This window comes from Eschrichtius robustus, chromosome 12, assembly GCF_028021215.1.
Source record: "Eschrichtius robustus isolate mEscRob2 chromosome 12, mEscRob2.pri, whole genome shotgun sequence".
Lineage (NCBI taxonomy): Eukaryota > Metazoa > Chordata > Mammalia > Artiodactyla > Eschrichtiidae > Eschrichtius > Eschrichtius robustus.
Genome location: NC_090835.1, coordinates 67,710,584 through 67,723,283, shown reverse-complemented (window position 1 = coordinate 67,723,283; position 12,700 = coordinate 67,710,584). Strand labels below are relative to the sequence as shown.

General features: G+C 51.0%; 2 protein-coding genes and 1 pseudogene across 9 annotated transcripts in view; all 3 read right to left on the bottom strand.

Annotated features, from left to right (window-relative positions):
• Positions 1–223: 223 nt before the first annotated feature.
• Positions 224–6,243, bottom strand: ZBTB9 (zinc finger and BTB domain containing 9). The gene is made up of 3 exons (XM_068557918.1): positions 6,002–6,243; positions 3,055–5,746; positions 224–246 (listed from the first exon to the last, which is right to left on the bottom strand). Exon 2 carries the CDS (start codon positions 5,738–5,740, stop codon positions 4,331–4,333), a length of 1,410 nt encoding a protein of 469 aa, XP_068414019.1. The 5' UTR covers positions 5,741–5,746; positions 6,002–6,243; the 3' UTR covers positions 224–246; positions 3,055–4,330.
• Positions 6,244–7,104: 861 nt separating this feature from the next.
• On the bottom strand, positions 7,105–7,487 carry LOC137773593 (GTP-binding nuclear protein Ran-like; annotated as a pseudogene).
• Positions 7,488–8,073: 586 nt separating this feature from the next.
• The window catches only part of SYNGAP1 (synaptic Ras GTPase activating protein 1), a 31,469-nt gene continuing 26,842 nt past the window's right edge, over positions 8,074–12,700 (bottom strand). For 3 of the 8 annotated variants that reach the window (XM_068558229.1, XM_068558221.1, XM_068558224.1), the window contains one exon: positions 8,074–9,985. In XM_068558229.1, coding sequence (XP_068414330.1) covers positions 9,839–9,985 — 147 coding nt within the window. In that variant the 3' untranslated portion in view covers positions 8,074–9,838. Of the gene's footprint in view, positions 9,986–10,369; positions 12,694–12,700 lie in introns of those variants that run through there. The other 5 variants (XR_011075690.1, XR_011075689.1, XM_068558226.1 and 2 more) reach the window with 4 other exon arrangements.

Here is a 12,700-nt window from a genome sequence, read left to right as displayed (position 1 = left end):
CAAAATTATGTTAAAATCCTAATCCCTGATGTGATGTTACTGGGAGGTGGGGCTTTGGGGTGATTAGGTCAGGAAGGTGAAGACCTCATGAATGGGATTAGTGCCCTTATAAAGAGACTCCAGAGAGCTCCCTTTCTCTTTGCACTATGTGAAGATACAGCAAGATGACTGTCTATGAGCCAGGCAGCAGGTCTTCATGACACTGAATCTTCTGGTGCTTGATCTTGGACTTCCCAGCCTCCAGAACTGTGAGAAATAAACTTCCATTGTTTATAAGCCACCCGGTCTGTGGTATTCTGTTACAGATGCTGGAATGGACTAAGACAACATCTCATTCCTCTCCAGGTCCACTGGTCTCATCAAATATACCTCCCTTTCTCTTCCTTGGCCTTTACATCTACTGAACACTTTACTAGAACCACTTTCCTTGCCCTGTTTTGCATGTCTGGGTCTTTCTTTTCCTTTGGATACTAGATAAATGTGTACAGTATGCCTTCCTTTTCTGTTACTCTCCACCTTATTGCCTGTTTTATTTCCTTTCCTTTTTGATATATCTATGAAATACCTACATAGCTGGTTTAAACATCTGTCTCTTAAAGTGACAATCCAGGGCCCAATCCCCTGTGATACCTTCTGCTTTTTTCATCAGTGCCTGGTACACAGCAGACACTTATTGCTGAAGGAAGGCAGGAAAGAGGGAAGAAATCTAAGTGGGTCTGGGGGTCACGGAAAACTGGAGATAAAAAACTAAGGGTCATCAGTATTTAAATGCTTTAACTCAGGGGACTTCCCTGGTGGTGCAGTGGTTAAGAATCCTCCTGCCAATGCAGGGGACACGGGTTCAAGCCCTGGTCCGGGAAGATCCCACATGCCGCAGAGCAACTAAGCCTGTGCGCCACAACTACTGAGCCTGCGCTCTAGAGCCCACGAGCCACAACTACTGAGCCCATGTGCCACAACTACTGCAGCCCGCATGCCTGGAGCCTGTGCTCTGCAACAAAGAGAAGCCACCGCAATGAGAAGCCTGCGCACCGCAACGAAGAGTAGCCCCCGCTCACCGCAACTAGAGAAAGCCTGTGCACAGCAACGAAGACCCAACACAGCCGTAAGTAAGTAAGTAAGTAAATAAATAAATAAATAAATAAATGCTTTAACTCAGAAGAGTGGATAAAAATCACCCAGGAGTGTATCAAGTTAGAAGATGGGGGAAAGGGCCCTGAAAAACTCTAGCATTTATGAGAAAGGTAATAATTAAAACAATAACATCTAATCCTTAACTGAGTGCTGTATGCTTCACTTCCCTTTTAGTTGAAAATATTTTCCCTTTATGTATGTGACCCTTCCCTGAGAGAACCGATCCCTGTAAAGGTGTGGGGAACTACTGTTCTCACTCATAATAACAGTTGACATTTATCGAGTTTACTGAGTGCAAGGCACTGTTCTAAGCATTTTACATGTATTAATTCTCACAACCCTATGAACATAATAAATGCTAATGAGAAACTACAGAGACAGAGAGTGAAGATATAGCACAGAAAGGATAATTAAAAGAGCAAAGGCTCTGGGAAGGGGTCTAGCCTTGGACAGTAGAAGGGACATCTCTTCCACTATAAGGAGGAAAGGACAGAAGCAGAGAGGTGCACGTTTAAGTTTGCTTAAACCAAAATCTTTCATCATGGAACTCAATCTCCCTATAATCCTATAACTTGGAAAGAAAACCCAAACTTCTAACATGGTGTCTTAATTGGCTTTACAGAAGTAGTAAAGTGCTATGGGGATTAAGGAGAGGGAGGAAGCAATTCTGCCCTAAGTTTGGACACCTATTCAGTGCCAAGTATATCTGAGGCTTTACGGATCCCAAGATGGGCAACATATGGAGATTGTAGGGGTGGGCCTCTGTTCTTGTGGGCTGGCCAGCACCCATTCCCCACTCTTCTGTCCCAGAACTTCAATTTCCCTTGAGGATTCCAGGATTTGTTGCCTCAATGGAACATATGATCAAGGTGCTCTGGTCAGAGGATGGCCCTGAGGCCCAGAGTTCTCTCCTGGGAAATTTTATCTTGAGATGAGTGACAGAAGAAATAAGATTGACTGGGTCATCATCCCAAAACACATGACCAGAAAAATTCCCCAGTTCCTGCTCCCTGAACCCCTGGAGCTGACCCAGGTCTTGTCCTTCCAAAGGCTGGTCTTTTAGCCCTTCCTTCCATTCCAGGAGCCACCCCACATCCTTCAGATTCCTGTGTTGATAAGGTTAGTCAGAGCCAGTTTCCATTGCTTGCAACCCAAGGATCCTGGCCAACAGATATAGTCAGCTACAGAACGTGTGCCAAAAGAATGACAGGTGGGTGGGATGGTAGTAGATCCAAGGTTGGCAGCCTCCATCCCTGACCCCTTATCCAATGTGGTCACAGTCCTTACAGTGGGGATGGTATCATGGCAAGGCTCTTTAGAAAGGCTGACAGATCCCAGCTACAACTCACCTTCTCAGCCATAAAGTCATATTTCTTAGCCCCTTTAGGTTCCATACCTATTAACTTTTGAGGAACGTGCTTTGGCAAAGGCTGTCACTCCTGGCTCTATAGTTGTGACTTCAACTCATGTTCACCATTTCCACATCAATTCAGCCACCCACACCCACTGCCACACTCTGGCAATGGAGTTCTTTGTGAAACCTCTGGTGACCCATCATAGGTCTTTACTCAGCTTCCTTTGTGCCACTACAGTAGCTTGTACTGTCTCCCATCATGGACTTACCATACCACATTGTCATTATGTCTAGCTTTGGTAGTAGCTGTGAACTCTCTGAGGGTAGAGTATAAGTCAGGGTCTAGTACAGTGCTTTGCAATAAATGTAGAACAAACCAAACAATAAACATTAATACATGAAGTCAGGGAATATTATAGGTAAAGATCATGTGAACAACCCCTTAAAAAAAAGAAGACAGAGAACCAGCTAGGAGGTACATACCACCCACCCCACCAAAAAAAAATTTTTAAATAAAAAATAAAATAAACAAAACAGTTCGGACTCTGAAAAATAAGGCAACTTACCAGAAGTTATTCAGGGGCAGGTCAGGGCTGAGAATCTGGCCCACTGACATCCAGGACAGTGTTCTCTGCAGCAGTATGAGACTATCTGATTCTTCCCCCATCAACATAACCCAGCCGCATAAGGAATATGTCCAAGTCTTTGCAACTCTGTTCTCACATCGTCTCTCCCATATAAATGACTCAATTCAGTCCACTGTCAGCTTAGCTTTCACGGCAAAGTTTATTTGAAGAAATTAAGAAACTTATGACAATCTCCCCATTCCAACATCTATCCTTCTATGTGTCGACCAGGGGCTGCCAAGTGTGGGTAGGGATGGAAAGGGAGGGGGTGAGGTCCCACTGTGCAGTTATTTCTCTAGTTTTCAGCATGTGCCGTCTCAGCCCTTAGTCCCTCTGACCATAGCCACTTCTTCAGAGCGGTGGTGCTACCCTGAGCGTATTTTAGGTCAGTGGCCATCTCCTGAGTTCACTGGTCACATTCCAGTCAGTGTGATCAATATGGATGATCAGTGGTGGTCAAAGGTAGACAAGAGAGACTTCCCGGGCAGTCCAGTGGTTAAGACTCCGTGCTTCCACTGCAGGGGGCGTAGGTTAGACCCCTGGTCTGGGAACTAAGATCCTCTATTAAAGAGGGGTCTAAGTCTAAGTGACACATGGAATGCTCAATCTGTTAAAGTGCTCAACTACAACATACAAAAAAAAGGTGTTGCAAAATTACCTACTAGTGAGAAAGCAATTTATAATCTGAAGGGATTCTGGAAAATTTTAACAAAAGTATATAAGAAGACCTCTACTCACATAATTTCAGCAATGATGAGGGAGAGTAAAGCTTAGAGCTTAGTCTCCAGATTACTAGAACTCTGAATCAAACATATCTCTAGATGGAGACCAGCTCCCTTAACTACTCACAGAGACTGAATGAAATATTTATCATAATTTTTCTTGCTAACTCCTCTCTCATCAAATAAACTTCTAATCTGAATTCCAGTTTCCTGTATGAAAAGAATATCTATTATGGGCAACTGATCGATTTATATATGGCCTGTAAACCACTTTCCTGTAGGGTAGTTAGCCAAAACCTGGAGTGAGATGAGAAATCAGAGTTTCCAAATCAGTCAGGTTGAAGCCCACACCCAAAAACAAGAGGTCCATAATATAGCTATCCTCTTGGCATAATTAACAAGATACAGGATTCGGGTGCCATGGTAGTGAGGGGTAAGTATCCAACAGCAGCAGTGGCTCCCTTGTCCTGGAAGTTAGTGTATGGCCTCAGTAGTCACTTGTAAGTCCAGTGAGCAGTGGCCCAGCCCTGGCCCTTGCACAGGTCCCGGTGGCGAAGGAAACAGGCATGGACTCGGAACCGGCGGCCACAGTGAGGACAGGCATGCAGGGCTCCAGCGTGGGTCTTCATATGCTCTGTTAGATGGTGCTTCAGCTTGAAGCGCTTGTTGCAGATGCCACAGCCAAAGGGCCGAAGGCTGAAAGTCAGCATGATGTGCCGGTCACGCTTTGGCTTCACTGCAAACCGCTTCCCACACAAACAACCAAAGCGTTTTCCATCTGCAGGGGGTGCCCCGCCTAGCTTCACAGGCCCATGCACAGCTTGCCCTGCTCCCCCAGGTCCCCCACCCCCTGACAGAATTTCATTCCCATGAAGATCCACTGGTTTCCAGGATGGACCACCTCCTCCAGATGTTGGCCCTGCTCCTGAGGGCAGCAAGAACCCTAGCTCTCCATTCTCTTCAGTGTCCCCTCCTAGAAACACTTTGGTCTCCTCCTTTGTTCCTCCAGACTGAGTTCCGCCTCCTGATATCTCCTCCTTGGGCTCAAAGGGTTCCTGCTTAATGTAGAAGATTTTGGGAGGCAGTGCAGTATGAGGGGCAGGAGGCTCAGGTGGAGCACTCTCGCCCTCTGGAAGCCTGCAAGGAGTAGTGGATGTGGGCAGGGTGTGGGATGCAGGAGGGCGGGGAAAACCCCCTGACCCTCTCTGAGGCTGAGGCGTCTGAGGGGGTGCTGTTGACCCCTGGTCCTCCTCATCTTCTTCCTCCTCCTCCTCTTCCTCCTCTTCTTCAACTTGAAGCTGTAACATATCTCCCAGTTCACTCCCCTCCCCTCCAACGGGGCTCTGGGTAGAAGCAGAAGACTGCGCCACAGTCTGGAAAGGGGAAGAGCGGATGCACCAGCCTCCTGGAGAGGATGTGGTGGAAAGAAGTGTGTGGAAAGGGGTCGCTCCCCGAGTTGAAATCCCACCACCTGAGTTTTCTAGTTCTCTAAGGATCTCTGAGCACTGATCTACCACTTGCCACATCTGGAGACCACTGGCCACAAGGAGGTGGGCAGGGAGAGCATCCAGTGGCAGACGGAGGTGTCCGGAATAAATGAGCTGGAGCAGCCCCTCGAAGGCGTCGGCTTCGATGACGCTGGGCAGGGTGAGACGTGGTGCATCCCCCAGAAGAAGTTTGTCGTGGAAGTAAGGAGAGGCGGCAGCCAACACCGCTTTGTGGGCCCTAAGTTCGCGGCCCTGCACCAGGAGGGACACGTCACAGAACTTTCCCTCCAGCCTGTGGCGGTTGAGGGCCTCCAGGAGTAACGAGCTATGCTGAGGGAACTCGATCTGGATCGTCCGTGGGGCTGGGTTGCAGGCCGGGGAGGGGGCTACGTGAGGCAAAGGCGTCGAGGTATCCATGGCCTCCTGGGGAAGAGAGAAACCCCAGAGGGGTCGAGTACAGGAGGTGAGGGGCGGGGTAGATCCCGCGCGAGAAGAAGGTTGTGAAGGAAAGGGACGGGGTCACAGAAGCTCTGGATAAGGGGAACCGTGTCTCCTCAAACGCCCGCCTCCCCTGCCCCCCAACGTGTGGAAACTTTTCAGTCGGCGACGGTTCGGGCAGATCAGTCCCACGCACTCCCCCGCCGAGAAAACGAAAACAAACCACAACAAAACACCAACCGAGGCTTGAACATCCAGGGCCTGTGGAGATGAGGAGGTCCTTCAGCCGCGAGCCGGACCTCGTCGGCCGGGTCGGCTTCTCCCCGCCGCTCCGCTCCCACTCACGTGCCCGCAGAGCCCGGCTCCAGGGGAGGCGCGGCCACCCGGAGACCGCCAGCGCCTGCCGCCCGGCTCTTCCCGCCGCCACGCCCCCGAGAGTACACACGCGGCCCGGCGTCCAAGGCGCCTCTGCAGCAACCGTACCGCCCCGGCCGGAAGCCGCCGCCTCCCCGCCGGACGCGGACGCCGGGGCGCTGGGCGGTGCCAGGGAGGCAGCCAATCGGGGGACGCCGGCCTACAAGCCTCATGTTGATTGGTTGCGCGGGTGAGAAGGCGGTGCTGGCGAGAAGCCTCTGGCCCCAGCGGGGCTGCAGAAGGGGTGGGAGTGCCCTCCGGTGATTAAACAGCCCCCGCCTCTGGTAGGTGCTGAGAGGGCGAGATTAAGCGGGCACTTACTGTATGGGCTACGTATTGACCGCATCACCTTGTATCCCTCGGGCTCCGCCACCAGCGAGGTAGGTGTTTCCATCCCGTTTCCTCGGGGGAAACCGAGGCTGGCAAGTGGTGGCCCTGGGGCTGGACCCCACATCAATGAGGCACCATGTTCTTTCCTCCATTCCGCACGGGAGCATTTTAACTAATTTTTATTTTTCCTCTAACTAGCAATTAAATAAACTTCATTTCTAGGTAATTTTTTTGTTTTTTAGATATTTGAAATACAACTTTATTCTGATTCTAAACGAAAAGGAATGGGAATGACAGTAACAAACAAGATTCCATCACTGAATATTGTGCTGTGACTGTAGCAGTCTTATATTTGAAACTTAAGGAGGAAACAACTGTGTTCCAAAACACAAATATGCAGGTCCAAAAAAATGAAGGTTTTTTTTTTTTTTAACTGCCACATTCACTCCGAAGCCCATTCATCTCCTTCAGCATCCCAAAGATTAAGCACATGTTCTGCTTAGCTATATAATAAAGTGGCAAACACCCTGCACCACCGACATCACAGGACAGTTGCCTATAAAACTAGACTTCTGACTGTGGGCTTCAGCTTCACTTTCTCACAGGTCATCATGTTCATCCGGGAGGGCAGTTGTCTGAGCAGCCTCTAGATCGTGCTCGTACTGTGCTGCCAACGCTGGGTCCATGACCACCTCTGGTGGGGCGAGAGCAGGAATGGCGACGAACTCCAAGTTAGGGTCTCCGATCAGTTTTCTAGCAAGCCAGAGGAAGGGCTTTTCAAAGTTGTAGTTACTTTTGGCAGAAATGTCATAGTACTGAAGATTCTTCTTTCGGTGGAAGACAGTTGACTTTGCCTTAACCTTTCGGTCCTTAATATCCACTTTGTTGCCACACAACACGATGGGTATGTTCTCACACACTCATACCAGATCTCTATGCCAGTTACGCACGATCTTGTAACTCTCGATATTACATCAAACATTATAATGGCACAGAGCTTGGATATAATAGCCATCTCTCAGTCCACCAAGTTTCTCCTGACCAGCTGTATCCCATACATTGAACTTAATAGGTCCTCTGTTGGTATGGAACACAAGGGAATAGACCTCAACACCCAAGGTAGCTACATGCTTCTCAATTTCACCAGATGATGTTTCACAAATGTAGTTTTACCAGTTAGGTAATTATTTTTAAGGTACACGTAGATGTATACTTGGAATCTTTTATCAGAGAATGCTGCTGTTCCTTTTTTTTTTTTTTTAATGTTTTATTTATTTAATGCTGCTGTTCCTTGATCTCTTTACTCCTTCGGGTTAAGTAGTGCGGTGGTGAGGGGAGAGACAGACGGAGGAAATTTGGCCAGTGCAAAACCCCTACTCTAAAACAATAAATCTCCTCGCTGGTCGGGACAGCGATATTCTAGGGTGAAGACTACGGCACCACACAAGGATATACAGTTCCTCCTAGGCTGTCAGCTTCCTCTCAAAAAGCAGCTCGTCACCCTGCTGGTCCTCCTGGAGGTCCCAGCCTAGGAAAGTCAGCACAGCGATAAAAGAACAATCTCCGTTTATTAAACATGATTTTTCTGTTTCACCACACACTCCAGAAAAAAAGGAAATGGGGCTGGGAGTGGAGAAAAAGGGACAGTGGCTGGGGATAGAGTAGGCTGGGAGTGGGGTAGGGTGGGGAGGGAGAACGTTGAAAACAAAATAAAATAGGTAGGAAGAACATCTCCCTACCCTTAAGGTGGTGGCCGGGGGAGGGAAACATGGGGGGGAGGGGGCCAGGAAGCTCTGTACAGAGGGGTTGCCCCCAGCCCCCACACACACACCCCGGATATGTACAGTACAAACCCCAGATAATTACAACAGCCAAAGAAGAGAAGAGGAAAGGGAGTCCAGGGGTAGGGTCTGAGGTTGGGAAAGCAAGGAAAGGGCACAGGGATAAAATTTCACATATTTACAACTTTTATATAAGTATAAATTTGGCCCCGGCTGGGTGTATGTGTATAGTGGGATGGGACTGAAGGGGAACTGTCCATACAAAAGAAAGAAGGGTGGAGTCTGGGAAGAGTCTCAATACCAAACGCAAGAAGGGATGAGGGGGCAAGGCTGGGTAGGGGACAGCAGTCAGGGAAGAGGGGGTGCCAAGGAGGGGCTTCTCCCCTCCTGTGACCTACCCACACCAAACCCCATCCATCCTACCTCCCCTATCCCGCCAGAGAGCTATGTACAGAGAAACACCGAAAAATTGTGGACCTGGCGGGAGGGAGGAAGGTGGAGGGAGATTGGGGAGGGGGGGGAGGATGAGAGGGAAGCCCAGCCCTGTCCTACCTCCCCCGGGGGACAGAGTCATGGAAGGGGGCCCCCAACACCCCTCCTCCAACACAGGTCCCCCCACCCTGGGGGAGAGAGACATGGCTTTTCCTAGAGTAAGTTCCCCCCTCCCCCTGGGAGTAGAGAACAAGAAAAGAGAGGGGAGGGGCAGCGGGGCTGTGTGTGTCAGGGTAGGGCAGATCAACTAGTCTGTCCTCCCCAACATACACCCGCTCCTAAACCCTAACCCCTCCCCCAAACCTCAATTCCGCCCCACCCAACACACTGGGGGAGGGGGGGGCACAAGCCCCCTCACCCCGCTCTGGGACCAGCCAAGAGCAGATCAGGTATGGGAAGAAGGGGAGACAACTCCCATTCCCCCCTTGCCGCCCCCTCCCTGCCCCGGTGGCCCCTCCACCCCATCTGGGTTCTGGGTGGGGAGGGAGTAAATTTAAGAGTGGTAGGAGGAGAAGGAGTTTGTGCGTGCTGAGCCCCCCCAGACGCTCCTGAGAAATCAAGGGGTAATAGGGCCCCCTCACCTGGGGTCCCCTCCCCATAACAAGGGGGACAGGGGAGGCCAAAATGGGGCGGTGGAGGGGAGTTAGATTGTCAGCTCTGGTTACTGCTAAAAAATCACCCTGAAGTTGAAAGTTTGGAGGTGCCGCACCCCCACGGTGGGGTGAGGGTCTGTCCCCCAGTGCTCAGGGGAACGATGAGGCAGAGGATGGGGATAGCACCCCGGAGTGAAGGGGTCTGTGTGGGGTAGGTGGTGTCCTGGGGCAAGGGTTCCTGGGGGTCACAGGGGGAAGCACCCCAACAGGAAGGAAAAGGGAGCAACTGAGGGTCCCTGCTCTCCCTCCTGGAAATGGTGCAGTGGGGGTGGGGGACTGGTGCCCCCCAGGGAGGCATTCAGGGAGGCAATCCCGCTGTCCCTCGGCGACGTCCAGTCCTGGTGGTTGGTGCCGTTCCAAGGTGGGGTGCACAGGGAGGGAGAAGGAGGTCTGTGATGCAGGGTGGGCTAGTGGTCTGCGGTGTTTCGGAACTCGCCGTTCTCGGTGATCTGCAGCCGGGGTGGGGGAGGTGGGGCTGGGGGGGCCAGGCCGTTCCAAGGTGGGGCCAGCGTCACACGCGGGTTTGTTGGACCCAAGGGGGGAAGCTGCCTCTCCTGCAAGACACCAAAGAGGAGAGCGCGGACTTATTGAGACGCTTCGCGGGGGCCTGGGTGCCAGCCCCCTAGCAGTGGCCTCCCCCAGAGCTGGCCCACTCCACAAACCACGTCCCACCCCCTTCCCCCAGGACACCCCCACCCGCATCCTCCTCCTTTGTTTCTCACCTGTAGGAGAAGTTACATCTTCTGGGATCAGGGAGAAGAGAATCTCACCCCTGACTCCTAACAGGGGCCTTCAACCCAGGGAGTCACATCAGGAACCCAGTTCAAAAGAAGTAAGTTTCCTATCTCACCCCCAACCTAACCCTTGCATCTTCCCCTTCCCAGTGCCCCCCTCCCAGGCCACCCCCAATCAGAGGTGGGAACTTTGTGTAGAGGGAACAAGGGGAAGCAGTACAGCAAAACCTCATTAATCCAAACTCCCATGGATTGGGGATTTTTTTCATAATTTGAACAAAAACTGGGCTTGAGTTTTCCTTTATCTGTGAAGAAAGGGTGTGCTAAGCAAAATTAATAGTGGGAACGTGTCTGTGGGAGGGAATATTTAACCTATACCAGAAAACAGACTTTTCAATCCTATCTACTCATTAACACATGCTCCCTGAGGGCCTCGAGTGGGAAAGCCTCGTTCATCGAGTTCTACTTACTGTATATAGTATGAAGACATGCATTTCATTAAATAGACACTGTCATTCAGTTTTGTCACTTATTCAGAGTGGCCAGCTTCTCAAATATAACATTCCAAATTAGAGAGGTTTAACTGTACTGGGGGGAAAGGAAGGGGATTCAGGGAAGTGATGTGGGAAGGAGAAAACACTGTGGGAGGGGCCGCCTCTCGCTCACAATAACGGCAGGAAGGAAAGGACTAGGAGCTTCTGCAGAGACGCAGCATGCCCCAAGCTCTGCATCCCCAGGAAACAGAAGGGCTTCATTCCTTTCCACCCCCACGCTCCTTTCATTCCCTCACCCTGGGCTTCCAGTTAGAGGGTGAGGGGTACCAAACCCTACTCCCACCCCTGGTCCTATTCTACCCCTTCCTACCCCTCCTGGACCAACTCCTGGCTCCTCCCCTCAGCTCTGGCTTCTGTTCCTCTGCTGGGAGAGAAGAAAGCCATGTGTTCTACACTTTGGGTTGCTTGCTTAGGCTTTTAAAAATACAGGTACATAATTAATTTTTATGTTAATGGCTGAGTTGCAGAGGGACCAATACTTGAAAGGGGTTTAGAGAAAGTGTCCAAATTATTTCCTGGACCATAGGGCATTGAATCCTGGCAACCTGGCTGTGTCTGACAGAATCTCTAAAAGATATAAAAACTCCAAGCAGAGGCTCCCAGGTCACCTCTCCTCATCTCTCAGAAGGTCACCCAAACCCAAGATTTAAGCAAAGCCACCCTCTTAGCTTGCCTCTCCCACACTTTGCACAGCCAGTGAGAGAGGAAATCCTGTCTGGTAGGGTATCCTGAGTGTGGCAGGAGAGCAGGGGAAGGAAACCTCAGATTCCCTTCCCTCTGCTTGTCTGCTGGCAACGGCACACAGGCATGCCCCCAACACCCCCATGGACCCAAATTTAGAAAGGAGATAAATTAGGGTGCCATTATTCATTTTACAAAAGAATTCACCACAGGAGTCCTTTAAATGGTGAGGTCCCCTGGTGCCTTGCAGCATCTGTTTTTTAACTCACCAACTACTTTGAGAGAGGCCGGGCAGGCAGAGAGTTAAAATTACAGTGTGAGGAGACACTGCCCACTGCAGATCAATCCCGCAGAAAATAAAGCATCTCAGAAGTGATGTCAGTGGCTGACTGGTTCCCATTTACTGGCCTTTCAGGTAGGATTCTGTGTCCGGCAAGGCCACTGGGTGGCGGGAGAGGGGGAGTGAGTGGCATTAGCAGCCCAGGGCTGTGAGCACCGACTGAGAGGTTATTTAATCTGCTGGTTCTGGCATCTCTGCCTTGAATCAACATGGCTACAAAGCCCACGATCTTACTTAGGAGGACACCTCCCCCCACTTCCAACTCCCAATGCCACATGCACCAGTCCACATCCTAACATCTGTCAAGGTTCTTTCTCGCTCCTTCTCCTTGCTCCACTCACCCTTCCTGTCCTGACATCTGAACAGCATCCTTTCCCGGCACCCCAAAGTCTCCCTTAATTAATTACCCACTCTTAATTCCCACCCAGTGGGGCTGAATAGGAGCCCCAGATGCCTTCTACCTCACAGATGTAAGGAAGAGAGAGAAACAGGTGAGGGGTGGGAGGAAGGAGGGCTCTCTACAGAACCAAGGTGTGGGAGAAGGAAGAGGAAACCCCAGCCTACCTGCTGCAGCCAGCACAGCCCCTTTAGCCAGAGGCCCCCAACCCAGCATCACCACCACCCCTTTAACAAACCCTGACCCCAACATCCCAACCCCCAAGGACGCTTTGGTGAAATGGGGGGTGACAGACATACACTGGAGAGGTAGAGGAGGAGGACTGAGAGTCAGGAGGAGGCCGCGTGTGTGTAGGAAGGGGAGTGTGATCTGGGGATGTGCAGGCCATCTAGGGTAAGGTGCTTGGTACTGGTCAGGTGTCGCTGAACAGTTCTGGGAGGCGGCAGGAAGTGCTCTTGGGACAATGCCTGGGGAGACAGGTCTGTGCAGGAGGTGTCCGGAGGGTCGGGTCTGTAGAGGTCCTCGGGTGTGGGGGCAGCAGTGAGCGGGGGAGAGGCTGCGGA

Excerpts from the sequence above, each read along its gene's own strand:
- ZBTB9 (XM_068557918.1), bottom strand. The coding sequence starts at position 5,740 with ATGGATACCTCGACGCCTTTGCCTCACGTAGCCCCCTCCCCGGCCTGC.